The 24,016-nt window shown below is 41.9% G+C and overlaps 1 protein-coding gene across 1 annotated transcript in view; it reads left to right on the top strand.

Annotated features, from left to right (window-relative positions):
• The window catches only part of PKD1L3 (polycystin 1 like 3, transient receptor potential channel interacting), an 81,576-nt gene that overhangs the window by 9,881 nt on the left and 47,679 nt on the right, over nucleotides 1-24,016 (top strand). Inside the window, 12 exon segments of the mRNA XM_049622977.1 lie at nucleotides 9,718-9,931; nucleotides 15,570-15,697; nucleotides 15,793-15,993; nucleotides 16,712-16,922; nucleotides 17,232-17,463; nucleotides 19,205-19,398; nucleotides 22,153-22,191; nucleotides 22,194-22,391; nucleotides 23,378-23,415; nucleotides 23,417-23,444; nucleotides 23,692-23,811; nucleotides 23,813-23,922. Of these exon segments, the coding sequence (XP_049478934.1) occupies nucleotides 9,718-9,931; nucleotides 15,570-15,697; nucleotides 15,793-15,993; nucleotides 16,712-16,922; nucleotides 17,232-17,463; nucleotides 19,205-19,398; nucleotides 22,153-22,191; nucleotides 22,194-22,391; nucleotides 23,378-23,415; nucleotides 23,417-23,444; nucleotides 23,692-23,811; nucleotides 23,813-23,922 (1,713 nt within the window).

Raw genomic sequence — 24,016 nt, forward strand, 5'->3', positions numbered from 1 at the left:
AAACTGGAAGAAAAAAGAATTACATTGTAAGCACAATATTCTCCTTGTGTTTTATAATTCCTATTGATAGAGAGATAGGAACTCAGTAGGTGAGCAATAATATTCTTGAATGTGCCTCATCGTGTACACTTCCTGTTTCTCACACACGCTGCCCAACATGGCTTGGCAAAACCACACAACCTCACTGACTATATGTCAACTGAAATTCGGATCATGAGCCTGGCAATCACACTGTATCCCGGGGGTTATTTGTGCTTCTACTCTGAGAGGACTACTTCTCACTTCCTCCTCTACCTCCAATGACTAGGAAGTCCCTGATCCTCATTCTCAGGTCAGGTCATCACCTTGATTTCTGTTTCGAAAATAAAATAGAAGCAATTAAGAATCCTCTCCACAGACGCCTGCCACCAAATGTGTCCACTGAGCAGCAAGCATCTGCACCCACAGATGCTTGTCTTCTGTCCTGTTCCTGCAAGTTCCCCGTACTCCTACCCACAGTGAATCCCTCTAGCTGCACGCTGGCTCAGATCAAGGACACTGTGCTGGCTGCTGTTTTTTCTGTCTTAAGACAAAGCACCAATTCACACTGCCTCATGAATTACTGCCCCACTTCTTTCCTGATCTTGAGCAAAATTCCCCTAAAAATTATCTAAACTTGCTATATCCAGTTCCTCTCTTGCTCTTTTTCCTTATTTTTAGGAAACAATTTTTTTTTCTAATTATGGAAAACACTAATAGAGTTTCAATGTCAAAATTATGAAACCAGGAAAAAACTAAATTCCATCTCTGTCCTTTCTACTCTATTCCTTCCCTCACCCAACATGGGCTCAAACTCACAACCCTGAGATCAAGAGTCACATGCTCTACCGACTGAGCCAGCCAGATGCCTCTCAGGGTCCTTTGAAATTTTTGTGTCACTTTTTTTTTTTTTTACTGTGTTCCTATTAAATTTCATGTAAATGAGTCTAATTATTTGACTCTGAAAATATTTTTATAGTACAGTTTATCACATTTAAGTTTATTTTAATAATCTGTCATTTCTTATGTGCTTTCTGGTTCTAATGCTTCCTTGCTATTTTCTTCTGTCTTTGTTGGACTTTTGTTCTTCAGGACTCTCATTTTAATTGTTTACCTTCAAGGAGTTGTTCTTTTTGAAAACACATTCCTTCACCTGTGTTTGCCTAATTGCTGGGCTCAGGAATGAAAGTCTCTTTAGAAGCCCCCTCATGTGGTTAAAGGAATATAGCACATGTTAGTTTTTCTTCCCCACTCTCTATTCCTAGATTTTGTTAGTATAGTCTGTAGGTTTTATTCAGGTTATTGTTACATTGGGTTTTTAAAATCTATATTATATGATTTAAGAATATCTTTTTGGGGCTCCTGGATGGCTCAGTCGGCTAAGCATTCGACTTTAGCTCAGGTCATGATCTCACAATTGGTGGATTCCAGCCCCATGTCTGCCCCTGCGCAGACAGCTCAGAGCCTGGAGCCTGCTTCAGTTTCTGTGCCTCCCTGTCTCTGCCCCTCCCTGATTCACACCCTGTGTGTCTCTCTCTCAAAGGAAAAAAAAAAAAATATATATATATATATATATATATATATATATATATATATATATATATACATATACATATATATATATGTATATGTATATATATATATGTATTAAAAAAAATTTTTAAAGAATATTTTTTTAAGTAGTCTCTACACCCAATGTAGGGCTGCAACTTACAACCACAAGATCAAGAGTCACATGTTCTAGCGACTGAGCCAGACAGACACCCCAAGAATACCTTTAAAAAAAATTTTTTTTTAATGTTTATTTACTTTTGAGAGAGAGAGAGAGACAGAGCGTGAGTGAGGGAGGGGCACAGAGAGAGGGAGACACAGAACCTGAAGCAGGCTCCAGGCTTAGAGCTGTCAGCACAGAGTCTGACTCGGGCCTTGAACCCACGAACCACGAGATCACGACCTGAGCCAAAGTAAAACACTTAACCAACTAAGCCACCCAGGTGCCCCATCCCAAGAATACTTTTTAAAAACTTTTAGCAAAGCAAGGTTTCTAACAATTTAGAACTTATATCAATTTTAACTGGAGATGTTTATGTCCAATCATTTTATACCATAACTTTATCCATCTTGAAATCTTAATTTTGTATCATCTCTATTCTAGTTGTTTTCACAAGATCCACTGGTGGAAATATTTTGGGAACTCATGAATAGTCAAAAAGTCTTTTCTTGTCCCTTCCCAATAAGCCATATTTTAGCAGGGTTTACAAGTTAAAACAGGGTCAGGTGCTCTAACAGAAGTCAAAATGGTAGCTTGAACAAAGTGGAAGTTGATTTCTCTCTTCACTTACATAGCAGTGTAAGTAAGCAGTCCAGGGCTGATATGATGGCACCACAGTTTATAGGGCCCAAGCTCTTTCTGCCTTGTTCTGCTGTCAACTTGTAATTGAATATCGTGGTCTATAAAAGCTGTGTTAGCTCCTGCCTCATGTTCACATTCTATCAAGTGGGAAGGGGAGAAGGGAAAGTGGGAAGCCTGATCATTTTCTTTAAGGGCACAGTCTAGAAATTGCACCAATTACTTCTTATATCCCATTGGCCGGAACCTGATCACATGGCCATACTGCTGCAAGCAAGGAAGGCTGGGAAATGTAGTCCTTAGTGGAGCTACTATGTTTCCCTGGAAGGAAGGCATGGTGGTGGAATAAGCAATAGTCTCTGCACTATAAGTAACATTTCCTTCCTCAGTCTTCCCCTCAAAACTCTGTACACATCATTACCTTGTGTTTTGTCATTTAATGCTATAGTGTAAAAGACTACAGTTAGCCTTTTTTTTTTTTAAATAATAGGTAGCCTTTTTTCATCTTAGATTGTAAAATGTCTTAATCTGTGTAATACAGAAATTCTCTTAGCATGCATCTAGGTCACTTTTCACTGATTTTGTCTAGAATGTGATGTTCTATATACACATTGTTCTTGGCTTGTGAAAATTTTATTCTCTGCCACCTATTTGTCACTTCTGTTTCATTAGTTCTGATTTTGTCCTTAAGAAATACCAGTTATCGGGGCACCTGGGTGGCTCAGTTAGTTGAGCATCAGACCCTTGACTTAGGATCAGGTCATGATCCCAGGTTCATGGCATCAATCCCCTCATCAGGCTCCACACTGAGCATGGAGACTGCTTAAGATTCTCTCTCTCAGGGTGCCTGGGTGGCTCAGTCGGTTAAAGCATCCGACTTCCAACTCACAATTTGTGGGTTTGAGCCCCACAGTGCACTCTGTATTGACATTGCAGAGCCTGCTTGGGATTTTTTCTCTCCCTCTCTCTCCCCCCCTCCCCTCAAATAAATAAACTTAAAAAAAAAAGATTCTGTCTCTTTCCCTCTGCCCCTCCCCTGCTTGCATGTGTACATACACACACTCTCTTTCTCTTTATCTCAAAAACAAAAAAACAGTTATCCATGTGCTAAATTGCACGTTTCTGTCCTCCATATCTTTCCTGTCATTCTTTTAAATGAAAAGAATGGTTTTGTATGCTTTGCTCTGTTGCGTTCAGGGCGAACTCCTCACTTTTTTCCTCCATCTCACTGTTTTGATTTTTCCAAGTCGGTTCTCTATTACCAGTGTGGATTTTAACTTTTCTGAAGCATTTTAGCTCTCGAAATCCTCCAGTATCATTTATTTCTCCTTTAATTTATCTCATTCTTGTGCATGTTAGCTTCACTTGGTTTATTTTTAAGACTTTCTATTTATATTAAGGATGTTAACCAGCTTTGTGAAATATTTTTCTGGATTTTGCTGTTGATAATTTTCAGAGGTATATGTTCCTCTAAGTCCTCTGGATTCAATTCCCAGGGTCCAGAGTGACATTCATGGGCTTCTTTTTGTTGTTTTTTTCCTTATCTTTTTTTTTTTTAATGTTTATTTATTTTTGAGGTGGGGGGAGAGAGAGAGAGAGGAAGAGGGAACAGGGGAGGGTCAGAGACAGGGGGACAGAGGATCTGAAGCAGGCTCTTTGGGGACTGCAACAAGTGTCTGATGTGGGGCTCAAACTCACAAATCACGAGACCATGACCTGAGCCGAAGTTGGACACTCAACCGACTGAGCCACCTAGGTGCCCCAGTTTTTTCCTTATCTTTTAAGGCAAGGCCTGTCCAAGCACAGTGTTTGTCCATAGACCAAGAAACTGGATCACCCTTGGTTCAGCAGCTTGTTGACCCACCTAGTGGTCATAACCCCTTTCAGATCGCCACTTGAAGCACAGGATCAGTTGCTGGTTCCCGTGAGCTGTTGAAGTAATGACCCTAATCCAAGGTGACATTTTTCTCAACCTTAAATACATTGCTTAGATTTTTACATCGTTCGATATTATTACACTCATTCTCCAGATGAGAGAGCTAGTAGGCTGTCATTTGTCTAAGGCTTCATAGTTACAGTAAAAGGTAGACCAGGTCAAGAGCTCAGGTCTTTTGCCTCAGAATCCAGTTTCTAAATTTTTTTTTAAAGTTTATTCATCTTGAGAGACAGCGAAAGGGGGGGTACAGAGAGAGAGGGAGAGTGAATCCCAAGTAGGCTTTGTGCTGTCACTGCAGAGCCTGATGTGGGACCCAAACCCATAAATGGTGAGATCATGCCTGACCTGAGCTGAAACCAAGAGTCATGTGCTTACCCAACTGAGCCACCAGGCACCCTCAGAATCCAGTTTCTTTCTTCTACTTTCCATACTGCATTCCTTGGTAGAAAAACATGGCAGTTAACATCTCAGAACTCTGTCCTCCCCCAGCAGTAGTGGCTACAATGATTCTGCTGCTAAATATACCAGTCCCATCAACAACAAAGGGAATGTTACAAAAAGAGATAGAGCAGGCTTGCTATAGCCAGATAAATTGTAATGGGTCTAGACACGCATGCCTTGAAAGAGATCAACTTAAGTTAATAGCAAATAGCTATGTCGGTTTTTTAATGTTAATTTATTTTTGATAAATAAATCCCTGTGCAAAAGCAGGGGGTGCGGGTGGGGGGAGGGGTGGGTAGAGACAGAAAATCCAGAGCAGGCTCCAGGCTGTCAGCACAGAGCCTGACGAGCTCAAACTCACAAGCCTTGAGATCATGACCTGAGCCAAAGTCTGAGCCTTAACCAAATGAACCACCCAAGCATTCCTCAAATAGCCATGTTAACACACTGATAGTGTCTTCAGATTACGGTTTTCTTGCTGGAAAATGTGGAAAGGGAATGAAAGCGATAATGGTGATCTGGTGAAATGTTGTAAATGATCATTTTCTAGAAAAATCAGACTACAGCCATACCACCCTCAACATGGCCAATCTCATCTAAAAGTACCATAAGGAAAGAAAGAATGAGAGTGAGGGAAGGAGGGAGGAAAGATCAGAAAAATGCTCTGATTTATTAATAGAGCTCCTCCTTTTGCTAAAATTATGAATCATATATTTCTGCAGTAATATTTGTGTACTGGCAACTTCACAATTGCTCTGATTTAATGTTTTAATACAGAGAGCCTTTGGAAAAGAAGCAGAGATGAGACATTAGTGATTTGTGATGCTTCAGCTCTAGAATTCCAGCTTGTCTACAGAATTATCAACAGTAGGAAATGATCAGTTTGGTCTCCATATAAAATGATTTATACTGTTGTTCACCAAGAATGAAACATCCTTAAGTAAAATAGAAAGAGATACTTCTATCCTACACTTTTACTTGGACTCATCCTGCTTCTTTCTGTGGCAGCTGCTCACCCAGCAATGGCATGTCCCCACACTGCTGGTGCTAATCTTGTAAGTGCCTCCCTTGACAGTAGACACCTGGGGTTATCAATCTCTGTCTTTCCTGGTCTGTCCTGCCAGAATACTGCTCGGTCTCCCCGAGTTCTCTGGATGTAGTTTTCTGATAAGGAAAGTACTTACATGCAGGAAGGAACCAGGTTTAATGGGTGCTTTACCAACAACATTTTTAAAGCTTAGCTCTGGCTTTCATGTTGTTATAATTACCGTTTGTTGGCTGGTTGTTTATTCCCTGCTTCATTCCAAAAAGGACTTGTGACATCTTACAAAAGGATATTGCAATGTCATAAAATTCAGATTGCTTTTTAAAAAGGAAAAAAATTTGAGTGAAAAGGGAAGTAAAAGTAGAAACTCTGCATAATCTATAAAAGTTCACATTCCAGAAATTTCTTCACCTTCTTGCCTTTGTGTCCTATATAGAAACCTTTCAGTGGATGTCTAAATATAGATTTACTTTTGTTTGACCCACTGCCAAAAATAAGCTTTTCTAGCAGTATAAAAGAGAACAGGGATGAAGTAAAAATCCCTTAAGTCAACATTTTTTTTTTTTTATGTTTATTTATTTTAGAGACAGAGAGCACATGCACAAGTTGGGGAGTGGCTGAGAGAGAGGAAGACACAAAATCTGAAGCAGGATCCAGGCTGTCAGCACAGAGCCTGACGCGGGGCTTGAACCCACGAAACATGAGATCATGACCTGAGCCAAAGTCGGACACTTAACCAACTGAGCCACCCACGTGCCCCTTAAGTCAGTATTTTCCAAGCAGTGTTCTGCAGCACAGCAACCAACATTGCCTAAAATGTTTCCAGAAGGAAAGAAAACAAATGTTGCTGCCTGCAGGACTTCTCAGGGCCTTCCATATGGCCAAACCTAACCACTTCTTTTTTTTTTTTTTTTTTTAATTTTTTTTTTCAACGTTTTTTATTTATTTTTGGGACAGAGAGAGACAGAGCATGAACGGGGGAGGGGCAGAGAGAGAGGGAGACACAGAATCGGAAACAGGCTCCAGGCTCCGAGCCATCAGCCCGGAGCCTGACGCGGGTCTCGAACTCACGGACCGTGAGATCGTGACCTGGCTGAAGTCGGACGCTTAACCGACTGCGCCACCCAGGCGCCCCAAACCTAACCACTTCTGACCAGCTTCACGATTATCTCGCTGTAGTCTAAGCCTCCATCATCTCCCGGCTGCACTTTGCATCCACCTCCTGCTCATATCTCTGCTTCTACCCTCGGCCCTTTCCTGTCCGTGCTCAACACAGCAGTCACAGGAGTGAGGCTTTATAACCCAAGTCATGCTACTGTTCCTCAAAGCCCCCGCTGTCTTGGAAACACTGCCTTCATTTTCATTTGGTAAAATTGGCTTCAGCCTTTTCCTTTACGTACGTTTCAGTCCAAGACCCTGTGCCGTTGCATCAGCCCCTTTCCTTCACTACCCAGAGTCATGGGGCATGTCCTGTCTGTCACCTCGGTGCCTAGCAGCCGGCCTGCATCTGAAACACAGGCTGGGAAAGCTCCGGTGGAGATGACCTCAAGCCCCATAGTAGACTCCCTCCCGAGGCCTTTACTTCTCGCCTATAAACATCGTTTCAGGGGGGGCACCTGGGTGGCTCAGTCGGTTAAGCATCCAACTTTGGCTCAGGTCACGATCTCACGGTCCATGAGTTTGAGCCCCGCATCGGGCTCTGGGCTGATGGCTCGGAGCTTGGAGCCTGCTTCCGATTCTGTGTCTCCCTCTCTCTCTCTGCCCCTCCCCCGTTCATGCTCTGTCTCAAAAATAAATAAACGTTAAAAAAAATTTTTTTTAAAAAACACATCGTTTCAGGAGGCATCTGATCAGGTAAATACGGAAAACTGAGGTCACCCTGGGTACCTTTGTGGCACTGTAAAAGCATTCCTATTCTATTTTGTGATGTTACAGGAACAGCCATGTGAGGAACAGGCCTAGTTCACCCCTTACATCCGAGCAGAACTCTACCTAAGAGAGTAGAGAACTCTACCTTATGCTGATGCATAAGCACGTGTCCCGATCAAAAGCAAGCACTAAACAAGTCCACAGTGGGTTTTATACCCACTTCAGTATTTAATGTCTTATTTTTATTCAATACGATTATTTTTGGTGCTTCAGATGGGGGGGACGCTTTGTCCACCTGCCACAATTTTCCAGCCATGGCACACCCTTCCGGACTGTTATTCCTACTCACCACCTCAGTGCTCCTTTTCTTTTAGTTCCCTTTTTTCCCACAAACTTAAAAAAAAAAAAAAAAAAAAAAAGACAAAGCCACTTTGATAATGTTGAGTGAAGAAAATCATCCTTCTTCTCTCTCTCTCTTTTTTGTTTTTTTTTTAAACACAAGCCCTACATACATGCCACCTGACATTTCCTTACTAAAAGGTAATCCTGTTTATGCTGGATCTGCTTTCAGTGGCAATTGAAACTACACATTCACTATTGTTGTGGTTAGCATTGTGCTCTCCTGGCAGAAAAACTGATCTACAGTGGCTTCAACAGAGAGGGTTTTGTTTCCCTTAAATAAAGAGAAGTCTGAAGTATAGCATACCCAAAAGGGCGTACAGATAAATTATTGGAAATATTCAGAGAATACCAGATCAATAGACAAAAGCTGATTGTACTTCTACACATCAGCAGTAGTTAGAAAATAAGATTAAAAAAAAAAAAAAAAAAGAATAGCAAGTACCTAAGAGGAAATGTAACGAAAGATGGGCAAAACTTATATGGGGACAACTGTAAAGCTTTATTAAGAGCTAATGAAGAAAGGTGAAATGAATGGTGAGATCCACCATGGCTCAGCCCAGGTTCACACTGCTCTAAAACATCAGATAAGGCGCCCTTGGGATCCTTCCTGGCTGCAAGTAGAATGGCATTCGATAAGACCTTGACCTTCATTGGAAAACGTGAAGTTGCATGGCAGCTGGGTCTCACTCGTACCTTTATTCCTGCTCATTTACACCTTGGTCTCAAAGTATAATACCAAAACTGGGTGGTCCTCAATTCTAAGATCATTCTGTAACTGCTCCAACCCCCTATAAACCCTACGAATTAGGAATACCCCTATTCACTTGCATGGCCCACAAGGGCCAGATCATAACTGACTTTAACCGCTCTGACTCCTGAGCCTAGCAGCACCCAGTAGGCCCTTAATTATGACTTATTGAGGGGTGCTTGGGTGGCTCAGTCGGTTAAATGGCAGACTTTGGCTTAGTTCATGAATGATCTCATGGTTCATGAGTTCAAGCCCCATGTCGGGCTCTGTGCTGACAGCTTGGAGCCTGGACCCTGCTTTGGATTCTGTGTCTCCCTCTTACTCTCTGCCCCTCCCCTGCTCATGCTCTCACTCTCTAAACATTTTTTTAAAAAAGACTTAACTGAATACATGACTGAATTAAGCTGCAATGGGCTGTTCTCTAGAAATTGCGTCAAGTAGTTGGTGTGAATAGATCATCTCAGTCAGGACTTCCAGTTCAAAAGCAGTGGCCTCTTAAAAGTTTTAAGACCATGTCCAGAGTTCTGGGTTTGTTTTCTCAGAATTTCTGCCTCCCACCTCCTGCCATGTGGAATTTCAAGCACCTGTGCTTCCCTCTTGAACATGAACTCTTGAATTGAGAGACAGGAACCAGCGGGAAACCTGAGGAAAGCATACTTCTGAATAGAAAAGTTCGTTTTCATTGTTTTGATTTCCATGTATCCCCCACTTTTGATCACGGCCATGAGATTTAAATTTCTCTTACAGATCTTATTCCCAGACCCATCTGTCCCTGTATTTATCATTGTAAGACCTAGGTATCTCTTTCCTCTATTGCATGGAAGAGGTGAACATTCTATGCATTTGCAGAAAAGCTTCTGAAAGTAGTAACTGTTAGGGGGAGCCTGTGATTCATTGAGCTTGTAATGTTACTGGAGGTCAATTCTTATTCAAACAAGGTATGAAACTACTAAAGTGCAGCCATTTTCTAGAGATAATGTTGACAAAATCCTTCATTCTCAACAGGTCGCAGATGAGCCAGCAGGGAGTTTGAACGAAGTGATTCATGGTTTGCAAAGTCACAGCAAACTACGGAGAGCTTGTGAGGTGCTCCAGAAACTGACGGCCTTTATGCCAGAATTTTTTTTTTTTTCCAACGTTTTTTTATTTATTTTTGGGACAGAGAGAGACAGAGCATGAACGGGGGAGGGGCAGAGAGAGGGAGACACAGAATCGGAAACAGGCTCCAGGCTCCGAGCCATCAGCCCAGATGCCTGACGCGGGGCTTGAACTCACAGACCGCGAGATCGTGACCTGGCTGAAGTCGGACGCTTAACCGACTGCGCCACCCAGGCGCCCCTATGCCAGAATTTTCTAAGTCAGCTCAAGTAAGCAAGAGGGTGATCGGGAGGAAACGAGATATGAGAAAGGGGGAAGTGAAACAGACAAAACGTGTATAAAGTAGAAAATACGTAATTTAGAGATTGTGCCCTGTGCAGAATTTAGCCTTGTGAACCATTTTGTAGAGACCCAATTTAACATTCAGTCAGGGTATATTTACCTTTAAGTCTGAAGATTGCGGATAAATTGATCAGTAATGACCTTTTCAGATATGCTGTGTTTATTTTCTTTTGATCATTTATCAAGTTACTGTCTTTCTGATACATTTGTTAGACATAATGGGAGACAGAAATAGATCCACTCCTTGCCCGAGATAGAGCAGTTCAGCTTCGAAACAGACATGGGCCATCAGTGCCCCCGCAATGTTTACATTTGTTCCCTCCACATTTGCCAAGTTATTCCCAGTAATTATTCATGCCTGTCTCTACTCCCTACACATAAATAAATTAAGGGAATGAGATTCATGAGAATTTTCATTTTTTTCTTTTCCATGTCCTGTATTTTCAGATATCTGTGATAAGCATATATATACAATCTGTGCTGGTTTATTTGGGCTGGTTTATTTTTAATTACGGCAATAATACATGCTTGTTATTTAAAAATCTGAATTAAAGCATATAAACTTATAAAGCAATAGCCCTCACTGTCTTTATCCTTCTTGCTAATCCCATTCTCAGGATGTAATCACTATTATCAGATTTTTTTTTTTTTAATTTACATCCAAATTAGTTAGCCTTTGGTGCAACAATGATTTCAGGAGTAGATTCCTTAGTGCCTCTTACCCATTTAGCCCATCCCCCTTCCCACACCCCCTCCAGGAACCCTCAGTTTGTTCTCCATATTTATGAGTCTCTTCTGTTTTGTGCCCCTCCCTGTTTTTATATTATTTTTGTTTCCCTTCCCTTATGTTCATCTGTTTTGTCTCTTAAAGTCCTCACATGAGTGAAGTCATATGATTTTTGTCTTTCTCTGACTAATTTCACTTAGCATAATACCCTCCAGTTCCATCCACATAGTTGCAAATGGCAAGATTTCATTCTTTTTGATTGCCGAGTAATACTCCATTGTGTGTATATATACCACATCTTCTTTATCTATTCATCCATGGATGGACATTTGGGCTCTTTCCATACTTTGGCTATTGTGGATAGTGCTGCTATAAACATGGGATTGCATGTGTCCCTTCGATACACCTGTATCCCGTGGATAAATGCCTAGTAGTGCAGTTGCTGGGTCGTAGGGTAGTTCTATTTTTAGTTTTTTGAGGAACGTCCATACTGTTTTCCAGAGTGGCTGCGCCAGCTTGCATTCCCATATTATCAGATTATTATTAATTTGCTCTACATAGCCTGCCAGATTTTTTCTATGTGTAAACAGGTTTGTTATTGTAACAAAAATGGCATTAAAGTATACACATTTTTTAGCTCCCCCCTTTTAAAAAATATTTCTAATGTTTATTTAGTTTTGAGAGAGAGCAGGAGAGGGGTAGAAAGAGGGGGATGGGGGATCTGAAGCAGGCTCTGCACTGACAGCAGAGAGCTCAATGCTGGTCTCAAACTCATGAACCACAAGATCATGACTGGAGCCTAAGTTGGAGGCTCACCCAGCTGAGCCACCCATGAGCCCCAGCCCCTTGTTTTTTTTTTTGTCTAATGCTGTGTCATGGATATCTTTTCGTGTCAGTACACATAAGTGAACCAATTATTCTTAATGTGCATTTGGACATTTTTTTGTTTGTCTCCTCTCACAAATAGCATATCCACGAGCCTCCATGTACCTACATCACTAAGTACTTACGCACATGTTTCTGTGGAATAGAATGCCAGAAATAGAATTGAGGGGCTTTTAAATTTTCAGTGGATGACAAAATTGTCTCTTAAAGGACACTGTTTTATATCCCCACCAACTGTTGCCCCACACTTCTAATTTCAAAGGCAAGAAAAGAAAGAAAAGGAAGGAACATTTTACTGATTACAAAGGAGGCCGAACGTCATCTTATATATTGATTGACCATGTGTATTTCTCCTCTCAGTGGCTTCTTCATGTCCTTTGTCCATTTCCCCCACAATGGGTTGTCATTTTACTTACTTGTCTGTAAGAGAGCTTTATTTATTGTTGATGTTGACCTTTTGTTACAGATGTTGCAAATATTTTGTGCCCATGTTTTTTATAAATTTATTATTTCTTTTTTTAAATGCAGAAGTCTTTAGTAAATGTAACTTTGAAAACAAAAATAACATTTCAAAACAAAAATAGTAGGACTCGCAGTGGATATTCTGTCCATTTGCTTAACCTTCTCACTTGTTTTGCGTAAGAACAGCCTCCAGAAAGGAGAATTGGGGTTTTCAGTTTCATTCAGAACTTCTCTTGATCTCTATTTTAAGTCTATCTTGAGTGCTTTTTTGAGTTTCAAAGGATCATTTACTTGGTGTTTAAGCCAGTACTGCTCTTTGCCTGTTTTTAGCTTAGTTTTGTTAATTAGGTATTTGATCTACTTACCACTCCAGGAGGGTTCTGTGAGTTCCTTAGAATAACCTGAAATACAGAGGTGCCTGGTTAAGCGTCCAACTTCAGCTCAGGTCATGATCTCATGGCTTGTGAGTTCAAGCCCCACATTGGGCTCTCTGCTGTCAGGGCATGGAGCCTGCTTCAGATCTTCTGTCCCACTCTGTGTGTGTGTGTGTGTGTGTGTGTGTACAATTGTATGTTCTGTCTCTCAAAAATAAATATATTTTTAAAAACTTTTAGGGGCACCTGGGTGGCTCAGTTAGTTGGGCCTCTGACCTCGTCTCAGGTTGTGATCTCATGGTCTATGAGTTTGAACCCCACATCAGGCTCTGTGCTGACAGCTCAGAGCCTGGAGCCTGCTTTGGATTCTGTGTCTCCCTCTCTCTCCCTGCCCCTCCCCTGCTTGCACTCTGTCTCTCTCTCAAAAAAATGAATAAACATTTAAAAGTTTTTTTTTTAATTTTTAAAAAGAATAACATAAAATAAAAATCCTTCCTATAGGTAAGATGTAATATATTTTCTTTGGCTGCCAAGTTGTAATACTGGGGTTTTTTATGAATTTTTTTTCCCTTTTCCTTTTTCTTTTTTTTTTTTTTTTTTTATTAGAGAGAGAGTGCAGGGATGGGAGAGGGGCAGAGGGAGAGAAAGAATCCTAAAAGCAGGCTCCATGTTCAGCCACACACTCCTGTAATATTGCATTTTATAAAAATGCGTTTGAGGGGCACCTGGGTGTCTCAGTGGGTTAAGCATGTGACACTTGATTTCGGCTCAGGTCATGATCTCGGGGTTCATTAGATGGAGCCCCACATCGGGCTCCATGCTGATGGCTCAGAGCCTGCTTGGGATTCTCTCACTCTCTCTCTCTGTCCCTATCCCCACCCCTCTCTCTCTCTCAAAATAAATAAATATTTTTAAAAATGCATTGAAATGCATAAAGAAATTGAACTCCTTATAAGAAGAACAGAAGTAAATTTAAAACAGTCAGAAACAGCTCGGGGCTGTGTGTTTGCTTCCAAAATCTCCCAGGTTAGTGTCATCAGTCCTCATGTTTACCTGAGTGAGAAGTCACCAGAGAGCACATTTCAGAGCAAAGCAGTCTGGGTTTCAAAAACCTCCAACTGCCTGCCTCTCCGAGTCCCTCGACACTGTGATGGAAGCTGCTGGAGCAAGTCCACAGAGGTCTAAGCATGCCATTGAGCAGGTAGGTACAGTACATGTTGATGTCGAACTCGGTTTAGAAACTTTTTAAATCTTGGCAGATCCAGGTATCACACGGCCTCTTCCTAGATCTCTAAAGAGTCTCCTGCCAAGCGACACCACTGAAGAGACCACTGTTAGGCCTGCTCTGGGTCTTCCTCACTGTCTCATCTGTGCGCTAAACTTCCCTAGTGCTATAATCCAGTGACAAGAGCTCAGTATGGTGTTTGGCATATAGTAGACACTCAGTAAATTAAACTTGCATTTTCGTGTTGATTTGCATTTCTGTATTCATTTGAGGAGATGTTCACCATCATCGGTCTATGTAAATGCAAATCACACCACAATAAAATGCCACTTTGTACCCAGAAATACAGACAGTAACAAGTGTTGGCAAGGAGGCAGACGAATTCAAGCCCTCGTACATTATTCGATTGTGAAATGATACGGCCACTTTGGGAAACAGTTTGACAGTTGCCCAAAAGGTTAAAAAAGGAACTTCCCATGTGGCCTAGCAATCCCACTCCTTGGAATAGGCTCACATATGTCCACACTAAAACTTGCACGGTCGTGTTTGTAGCAGCATGATTCAAACAGTCAAACGGCCAAAAAGTGGAAACAACCCAAATGTCCATGATCCAACGAATAGATAAGTAAAATGTGTTATATTTGTTACATTAGCAACAAAAGAGAATGAAGCAGTACAACATGGGTGAACCTTGAAAACATTACACCAAGTGAAAGAAGCCAGGCACAAAAGACCACGTATTGTGATTCTATTTTATGAAATGTCCACAAGAGACAAATCTCTAGATGCAGAATGTAGATTCATGGTTGTCTAGGGCTGGGGGGGGGGGGAGGTATAGGGACAGGGGAATGGACAGTGACAGCTGGTTGCTGGGTACTTGGGTACTGGGTTTATTTTAGGGAGATGAAAATGATCTAAAATTAGATCATGGTAATGGTTGCACTATGAATATACTAAAAAAACATTGACTTGTATACTCTAACTGGGTGATTTGTATTGTGAATTTCATTGTAATAAAACTGTTTGTGAAAACCTCTCATAAGTAGGTCACAGGCAGGGGTGCCTGGCTGGCATAGTCGGTAGAGCATGCAACTCTTGATCTCTAGGACGTGAGTGCCAGCCCCATGCTGGGTGGAGAGATTACTAAAAATAAATTAAAAAAAAAAAAATTTAAGTAGGTCTAGAGAAGCTTATATCATGGGACAAAGAAATATTTTCTTGGATGGCCCTGTTAGTTGATACAAAGGATGGCAAGTCTTTAGCCATACTACAAATACTTTCTTTGGGTCCTTTGCAAAGAATGTCATCTTCAGGGGCGCCTGGGTGGCTCAGTCGGTTAAGCATCCAACTTCGGCTCAGGTCATGATCTCACGGTTTGTGAGTTCGGGCCCCACGTTGGGCTCTGTGCTGACAGCTCAGAGCCTGGAGCCTGCTTCAGATTCTGTATCTCCCCATCTCTCTACCCCTCCCATGCTCATGCTCTGTCTCTCTCTGTCTCTCAATAATAAATAAACGTTTAAAAAAAAAAAAAAAAGAATGTCATCTTTCAATATGTCACTGTCCAGGTCTTTGTCCTCCTTCCAACCCCTCCAAAACCATTATCCACAAAGGCCACACAGGTCACATGGTATTTCCTTCTCAATGCAGGTAGAAAATATGCTGGAAATGGCCTTGCTGGCCCTTGGGAAGATCAAGGAAACATTTCTACAGCAGAGCCAGTTTTCTGAGTCTTTAGTGACTTTGACCTCTATCATTGCTTCTCTGATGCTGAGCAGGTAACAGAGGAGGAGGGGGAGAGTGGTTCATTTTAGGTTTCTGATCTTTAGAAAACACACAGAAGTTGATTTCCATTTAATTTCTCCTTCATTAGCCAAAACATGTCAACCTGGCCCCTGAGCTCCTATACTCTAGGGTCCCCAGCACCTGTGAGGTTAGGCTTTTCAAGGGCTTCAGCTTTGGAAGAGCTCTTGAACAGACAACCAGGATTTAATGTTCAAGTGAGTGTCAAATTGATTCTGACCCAAATGGAGTTGGGATTGATGGCTACAGGCATTTGGATGCACCATGATACGTAAGCTGGCCAGACCAAATGAGAAGGCTGGGTGTCATGGATTTCTGTTTTACAATGGCAGGAATGGAGTCCACTTAAAAATGGAGGAGTGCCTGGGTGGCTCTGTTAAGTGTCTGACTCTTGGTTTCAGCTCAGGTCATGATGTCACGGTTCATGAGATCAAGCCCCGCATAGGGCTTTGCACTAACAGCACAGAGCCTGCTTAGGGTTCTCTGTTTCCCTCTCCCTCTGCGCCTCCCTTGCTCATGTGCATGTGTGTGCTTGCTCTTGTACTCTCTCTCTCAAAAATAAGTAAGTGAACATTAAAAAAAAATGAGCCACTGTAGAGGTTGGAAGCATTAAACAGACCTCTGGATTTAACTGAGTTTCTGTGTTATGGTTTGAATTGATCTCAACTCTTCACTATTTATATATGAAGCTAGGAATATCTGAATAAGTATTGACTCGTTATACCAACTTATCCATATCAGTATATAGTGTATTTCTTTAGGCATTTACCTAACAAACAAGAGCAAGATTGCTGTCTTATCCTGGAGAGCAGAATACTTCCTTCCTAGTAATAATGAATCCTCCAGGTATAAAAATGTTAAAAAATAATAATTCTGAGGGTCACAAGTAAATGACTCATCTTTAATTCTTCCTTGTATGATGTTATAATGAGAAATATTATTTCAGTTGAGATATTAGCAAGGGGAAAATCCCAACATTTACTTTAATTTCTGATATCTGATACATTATTACCTTTTGGGGTGTTAGGTAATAGATTTCAGCAACTGATGAAACAAATTTTCTTGTCTCTAGGTAATAGGACTAGCTTCAGTTCCTTCAGGGATTTTGATGACAAGAACATTGTTGGAAGTATCGAAAGTGTGTTGCTAAGCTCTAATCATAAATTTTTCCAAGTCCATGATTTAGTGGAAGATATTGAGGTATGACTTCATTATAAAGGAATGAAATAGAAAGGAACAGGAATTCTTGGAGAATAGGATAGAAGGAAGCCATTTTAGATTCATGGCAGTGCCATTATTTTATTATTCACATCTTCACTTGGGAAGTTTTACAAGAACTACCTTACCTTTAGGAGGTGTTTTAGGTCTGAGATTATATACTCTCCCTTAATCCCTACAGATATTCATGGAGGAATACCTAGGAAGTTACATTCCATTATCACTAGAAAGGAGACTGAAAGGCATCAACAGATTAACCATCTTGAAGATTGGTTAACTGTCTCATTCTAGATCATGCTGTGGAGAAATGTTAGCGTGGAAATCTATCCCACCAGCATCAACATGAGCTCAGACCATTTTATTATGACAGTGAGCATCACTTCCCTGGAGAAATCCCTGATCGTGTGCATAGAACCTGAAAGTCCCCTTTTAATGACGCTCTACCTGGGGTTCCAGTATCAGCCTAACCACACTCACTTCAACCTGAACATCACTCTTCCAAAGAATCAGGTATGGCAAAAAGGTAAAACCCCAATCAGAAACTTACTTTGAAATGCATTTTTTTCTTCTTTTTCTTCAACTTTTTATTTTGAGATAACTGTAGATTCTCATGCAATTGTGAAAAATAAAAGAGAGAGCTCATACCTTTTACCCAGTTTCCCCTCATGCTGGCATCTTGCATAACTATACCACTATATCCTAACCAGAAAATGACATTGATGCAATGCATTGACCTTACTTGGATTTCATCAGTTTTACCTGTACTCCTGTATGTTTGTTTATTCCATGTAATTTTATCACATGTGGGAATATATATGACCATGAAACACATTTTTTTTTAAAAGATGGATTGTGGAATGGATCCAGATATATATGTGATAAAGCAAATTTTGTAAAATGTTAATTCTAGAATTAACATTAAATGGGTTAGTGATTAAATGGGTCAACTTTCCATATGGTTGAAACTTTGCATAATGTTGAGAAGTAAAATTCCAGCACATACACATATATTTCCAATTTTATTTCTAATCTTAGATTTGGGTAAGGCCAGAGATACCTCAGTAAATCTTGGTTTAATATCAAAATGACTACACTGTGGCTTAGAAAAGTGAAGAATTTGAGACATATATAAAAAGTTAAGAATTTCTGAGATACATAAATAGTGCCTTAGATGTACTTGACCAAAAAACATATTCACTGGATATCAACTTTAAATGTCGTACTGGGGCACCTAGGCATCCGACTTCAGCTCAGGTCATGATCTTGCATTTTGTGAGTTCGAGCCCTGCATCGAGCTCTGTGCTGACAATTTGGAGCCAGTAGCCTGCTTCGGATTCTGTGTCTCCCTCCCCCTCTCTCTCTCTGCCGCTCCCCCACTCATGCTCGCTCTCTCTCTCTCTCTCTCTCTCTCTCAAGAATAAACATTAAAAATCAATTTATTGTAATACTGAAGAGTCTTAATAAAGAGCTACTGTTTGCATTTAAAAAATGTGTGGAGGAGTGGCAATAACCATGTTATAAAATATAAAGCATGTTATAATCCCCTCTCATTACAGTCTTCTCATGTTGAACAAGCTTCTGGCTGTTTTGTAGGCCTCGCTAACACGAATGATCACTTTTTAGGTGATTCCTGCTCTTAGACACAGTACCTGAGGCAGCACCTTTCATCCTGGGCTCCCGGGTATAAAGTTCTGTCTGTGTTACAGGCAAGCTCTTTCCGACTCAGAACATGCGCTCCATTTTCCTTGCCAGTCGTGGCAATATCATGTCCCTTGGGGATCTTAGACATCCTCTGGTCCAGAGACTTTGTCGGAAAGATGAGAACATTAAGGAGATGGTGTGACTTGCCTTAGCCTTAACAGCCATCTGGTGACAGAGCTGGGCCTCGAATCAGGACTCTTTCCTGGAACCACACTCTTCCCATCCTTGCTTCGTTCTTAGGCTTCTTCTTTTAGCTCCGTCTTGTAGCTACTCGTTTGGGTGTGTAATTCATTCATTTTTCTAAAACTCATCATACATTCTGACTCATTAGACCTAAATCTTCATCTGTCAAAAGAACACAGCTTTTTATTGGAATGGGAGAAACTCAGAACCCCAGGTTGTGCAACTGGTCATTTTCTTGAAAGTCATTTGTAATTCTAACCTTAATCCTTTCCCCACTTGTAAAATAATGATAATAATAACGATAGATCCTTCAGAAGGAGCATTCTGATAGTAATTTTGTCCCATTGGAAATGCAAGTAAGCCCTGTTCTTTGTTCTCAGATGAGGAATGTACAGGGGTGCTGGCTCCAGAGAGTCTGCAGTATGGGAGCAGCACCTACTACACAACAGCTGTGCTGAATAAAAGCCAGGAGAGTGCCCAGCGCACACCCACCCTGCTCTTGGTGACAACTGCGGTCACTCGCTGTCATTTCTGGGACAGCCACAACAGCACGTGGGAGACCATAGCGTGCCAAGTAAGAAGCCACACCACTTCTCTTTCTCTTCTGCCCCAGCTGGCGTGAAATGCAGAGCATCTGTTACCTCATTCGAGGGGCCCAGAAAGAAAAAGCATCAGGAGGGAGAGAAATCGGCCTGGCAAAAAAGAAGATTGCATGTAGTGGGCCAGGAAAGTGTGTCTCTTCGGAGCAGGCTTACACTTTATATTTGTTATTTCCTTCTCAAATATTCAGTCCGGGGTGAATCTGACAGTTCTAGATAAAAGAAGCAGTACGTAGGGGTGTCTGTATGGCTCAGTCAGTTAAGCGTCTGACTCTTGATGTCAGTTCAGGTCATGATCTCCCAGTATGTGAGTTCGAGCCCTGCATTGGGCTCTGCGCTGATGGCACAGCGCCTGCTGGGGATTCTGCCTCTCCTTCTCTCTGCTCCTCCCCAGCTGTGCATGCTCACTCTCTCTCTCTCTCTCTCTCAAAATAAATAAACTTTAAAACGATTTTTTAAAAAAGCAGTAGGTAGACCCTGTTAAATTCTGCAAGTGTTAAATATGTTGCGGGTAAAAGTAAACAAGTTTCCTGCTTAATTAAAGAGAGCTTTTGTAAAAATAAGCTGGCAGATTCTTGTACATTCCAGGCGAGGTGGGGACTTTTCTCATTGTCACCTCATTCCAGGGGTCTGCTCACTTTAAAATGGCGCCCTGCATTTTCGCACGGGTGATTCTGTGTGATCCCATCTAAGTCCTGGTTCAGTTGCACCAAGACTGTGGTGTAAAGTTCTGGAAATAATGAGGCTGTTGGTTAAAAGCTGAGAGAGGGTCATTCACATGTGAAGAGAGGAAAAGAGGATGCTGTGGAAGGCAGCTGCGCCATTCGTGGCCTCGGCAGGGATTTCGGAAGAGCTGGAGCAGAGCCTCTCGAGCAAATCCTCTACCTGGGAGCCCCTTAGGTTGCAGTTTCTGGTGAAATAAATCGGGGCAAGACCTGAGTGGCCTTTCTAACAAGCCCCCTGCACAACGCTGGGACCCCGTGCGGGGAATAGAGCTGCCGAGAGCAGGATGACAGAGGGTGAGAAATAGACCGGGCACCCAGAACTTAACCTTGTGCCTTGGAAAGCAGCCAGTCATACTGGCAATATTTGAAGCTTTTTATCTGCACAATCGAACGTGGAATTGGTAATTTTCATTGATTGCCTAGTAACATTTTTAAAAATACATATTTTTTAAAGTTTATTTATTTTGAGAGAGAGAACACGTGCGAGCACAAGTGGGGGAGGGGGAGAGAGAGAAGAGAGAGAATCGCCAACAGGCTCCATGCTGTCAGCACAGAGCCCCACTCTGGGCTCAAACCCACACACCTCGAGATCATGACCTGAGTTGAAACCAAGAGTCGGACGCTTAACTGACTGAACCACCCAGGTGTCCCTGAAGATACTTTTTTGTGAAGAAATGTTACAACATGTGGAAGTTATAAGGAAGTTATAGGGAATAATATAATAAAAACATTAAATACTCTGGCTTTATCACAAAGTTGGTATTTTGCTCTGTATAGTTCAGATTTTTTTATAATAATAAAACACTCTGGAATAATCAAAGCCCTCTATGTATCCGCGTCCAGTCTTGTTTTCTCCCACTTACCAAAGGGCGACCACTGTCCTGAACTCAGCATTTGTACTGATTCCTTCAGCACATATTTACCGGGCATCTTCTACGCACCAGGCCCATATCTAGGAACTAGAGATACAGTGATGGACAAGACAGTGTCTTCCTGAGCTTACATTCCAGGGAGGGAGACTGACAAACATAGATACGAGAGTGTTGTTTTGCATGCTTTTGGTCTCTTTGTAAATGGCATCATCTATACCGTATCCTCCTTTAATTTGTTTTTTTCACTCAGCATTTATCCACGTTGCTATATCTAGCTCTGACAATTTCTTTTTTCTTAAAGGGGAAGTTGTCTCTTTATTTTATTTATTTATTTTTTATTTTTGACAGAGCATGAGTGGGGGAGGGGGCAGAGAGAGACAATCTCAAGCAGGCTCCATGCTGTCAGTGCAGAAGCTGACTGGGGCTCAAACCCGTGAATCATGAGATCATGACCTGAGCTGAAATCAAGAGTCAGACGCTCAACTGACTGAGCCCCCCAGAAGCCCCTCTACCTCATTCGTGTTAACTGCTGTAGATTACTCCCATCAGCACGCAGTAGGAGTCCTCTACTTGCTTGTTTGTATGTTCTGCTGTTACTGGACATATATATAGGTTGTTTCCAATCTTTTTTTTTTTTTAACGTTTATTTATTTTTAAGACAGAGCATGAACGGGGGAGGGTCAGAGAGAGGGAGACACAGAATCTGAAACAGGCTCCAGGCTCTGAGCTGTCAGCACAGAGCCCCACGCGGGGCTCGAACTCACGGACCACAAGATCACGACCTGAGCCGAAGTGGGACGCTTAACCGACTGAGCCACCCAGGTGCCCCATCCAATCTTTTAGTTATGAACAATGCTGACAGAAACCTTTCTCATGTCTCCTTGTGCACATGTGCAGAGTTCCCCAAAGATGTGGGTTCAGACCTGGAATGGTAGGATTCAGAGAATTTGTGCTTCTCCAGGTTTGCTAGAGGTTTCCAGATTGCTCTCCACATACACTATTTTACCCCCAGTGGTAAATGCATGGCCCGGACATTGTTTTCCCTCCCTAAATTGCATGTGTTTGTGTTTTATGTTTGTCCCTTCCTTAGCACTCTGTTCAGTTAGAATCAATGTCTTGATTCTAATTGCAGGTTGGGCCACAGAGTACAATTTTGAGGACACAGTAACTGCCTGAGGTCACTGTAACCGCCTGACCTACTTTGGCAGCGACTTCTTCATTGTGCCCCGGATGGTGAACATTGAAGACACTATCAAGCTGCTCCTTCGTGTGACCAGCAACCCTGCTGGGGTGTCATTGCTAGCCAGCCTTTTAGGATTCTATATGCTCACCTTTGTGCGGGCTTGGAGGAAGGATCAAACGTACATGCAGGTGACAGTCATGACTTTGATTCCAAAAGGTTTGCATAGTGTCTTGAGTAGGTGGAACAAGATGGAAAAACAACAATAACAACAACAACAACAAACCTTCACCAGAAGAGGCAGGCAGAGTGGTAGGAATTCTCGGTGGCATAGGAATTCGAGTGCGACTTTTTTCTTAAATTTCTCTTCACGTTTCCTGTCTCAGGGCTTCGCAATTTAACTCTTTATGTTCTTTTTTTTTTTTTTTTCTTTAGCAGAGGTTGAACTCTCATATGATTCATTTAAGTTAGGAATAAGCCCGAACATCTAGAGAACTTAAAATCAAATGGAAGTTTATCTCACTTTATACATTGGATGTGAAAGTCAGGTGTAAGTAAAATTAGAATTCCATGTAACTGCAATATAGAAAAAACCTGTATGGAATCTCGTTTTGGAACAACAGCAACAACAAATTTTCTGATGACAGCCTCTTGTTAATTTCTGTTCCATGCATTCCTTATTCTTATGTGTTCTTACACTTGGGGATTCTAGAATACATGCCGTCCATTTCTTTCCAGCCATGGGTATAGAGTTGCCAGTTTTAACAAACAAAAATATAGGACACCCGGTTAAATTTGAATTTTATGTAACTCATGCATTTTTAGTACTTCTGTTCCCAAGTGATTCATTGTTTACCTGAAATTCAGGTTTAACTAGGTGTCCTCCACACCGTGTGATAACCCTACCTGGGCAGGCGGGAGGTGGAAGTATTTCTAAGGCCAAGACCTGATCAGCTGATTCTATAAATATTTCATTTCAGAGGCATCAACCCAGGACTTGAGCCCTCATCCCCTGCTTCATCACTTAGGTCTCTTATTTGTTTATCTTGTACCCGCATGCCACCCTTGATGTTCACCGAGGTGCCAAAGCTGGAGCCGTGCATCCTCCTGCTTCTTAGCTGGAGGAAGCAGTGTCTACACTAGGTGAAGATCCTTCTTGGTTCTGCTGTTCCTACAGGTGAAGGTCACTGTCCTGGCTGATAATGACCCCAGCTCTGTTTCACTACCTCCTGCAGGTCTCCACTGCAGAAGAAGGGCCACCATGCCAGCTAAGCTTAACGAAATGAATGTTCTTCACTCCTTGCCTTGTGTCTCCTATCGCCCAAGATGTGCCCTGACCCAGTGACGCCCCGGTGTCCAGGAGCACTTACGAGAGTAGCTCCTAGTTCTACACTGGACATTGGCAGAGTCTGCCATACTTGCCCAACCCCCCAAAGACTTCATCTCAGTACAACTCTATTTTCTCCCTTCTCCTTAGGGATAAACCCCAAGAATCCTCTGAGAGCTTCCTGCATTTTATCTTTGCTTATCATGTTTTAGGTGGTTATCACCCTCTATGGATCAGAGGGGCAGAGGGAGACCCATCACCTTTGTGACCCCGAGAAGGCAGTCTTTCTTTGAGCCAGAGCATCTGGATATCTTCCTCCTCAGTACTCAGTCCTCTTGAGGGGAACTGCACAGCCTGTGGTTCTGGCATGACAATTTGGGGGCCAGCCCTTCTCGGTAAGTCCCTGCGTCAGGCTGCCTTGGCCTTTCTCCTCCATGAATCTGCAGCGTTCTGGGCAAGACCAGCATGCCATCACAACAAATGACAATA

This window comes from Panthera uncia (assembly GCF_023721935.1).
Source record: "Panthera uncia isolate 11264 chromosome E2 unlocalized genomic scaffold, Puncia_PCG_1.0 HiC_scaffold_20, whole genome shotgun sequence".
Classification (NCBI taxonomy): domain Eukaryota; kingdom Metazoa; phylum Chordata; class Mammalia; order Carnivora; family Felidae; genus Panthera; species Panthera uncia.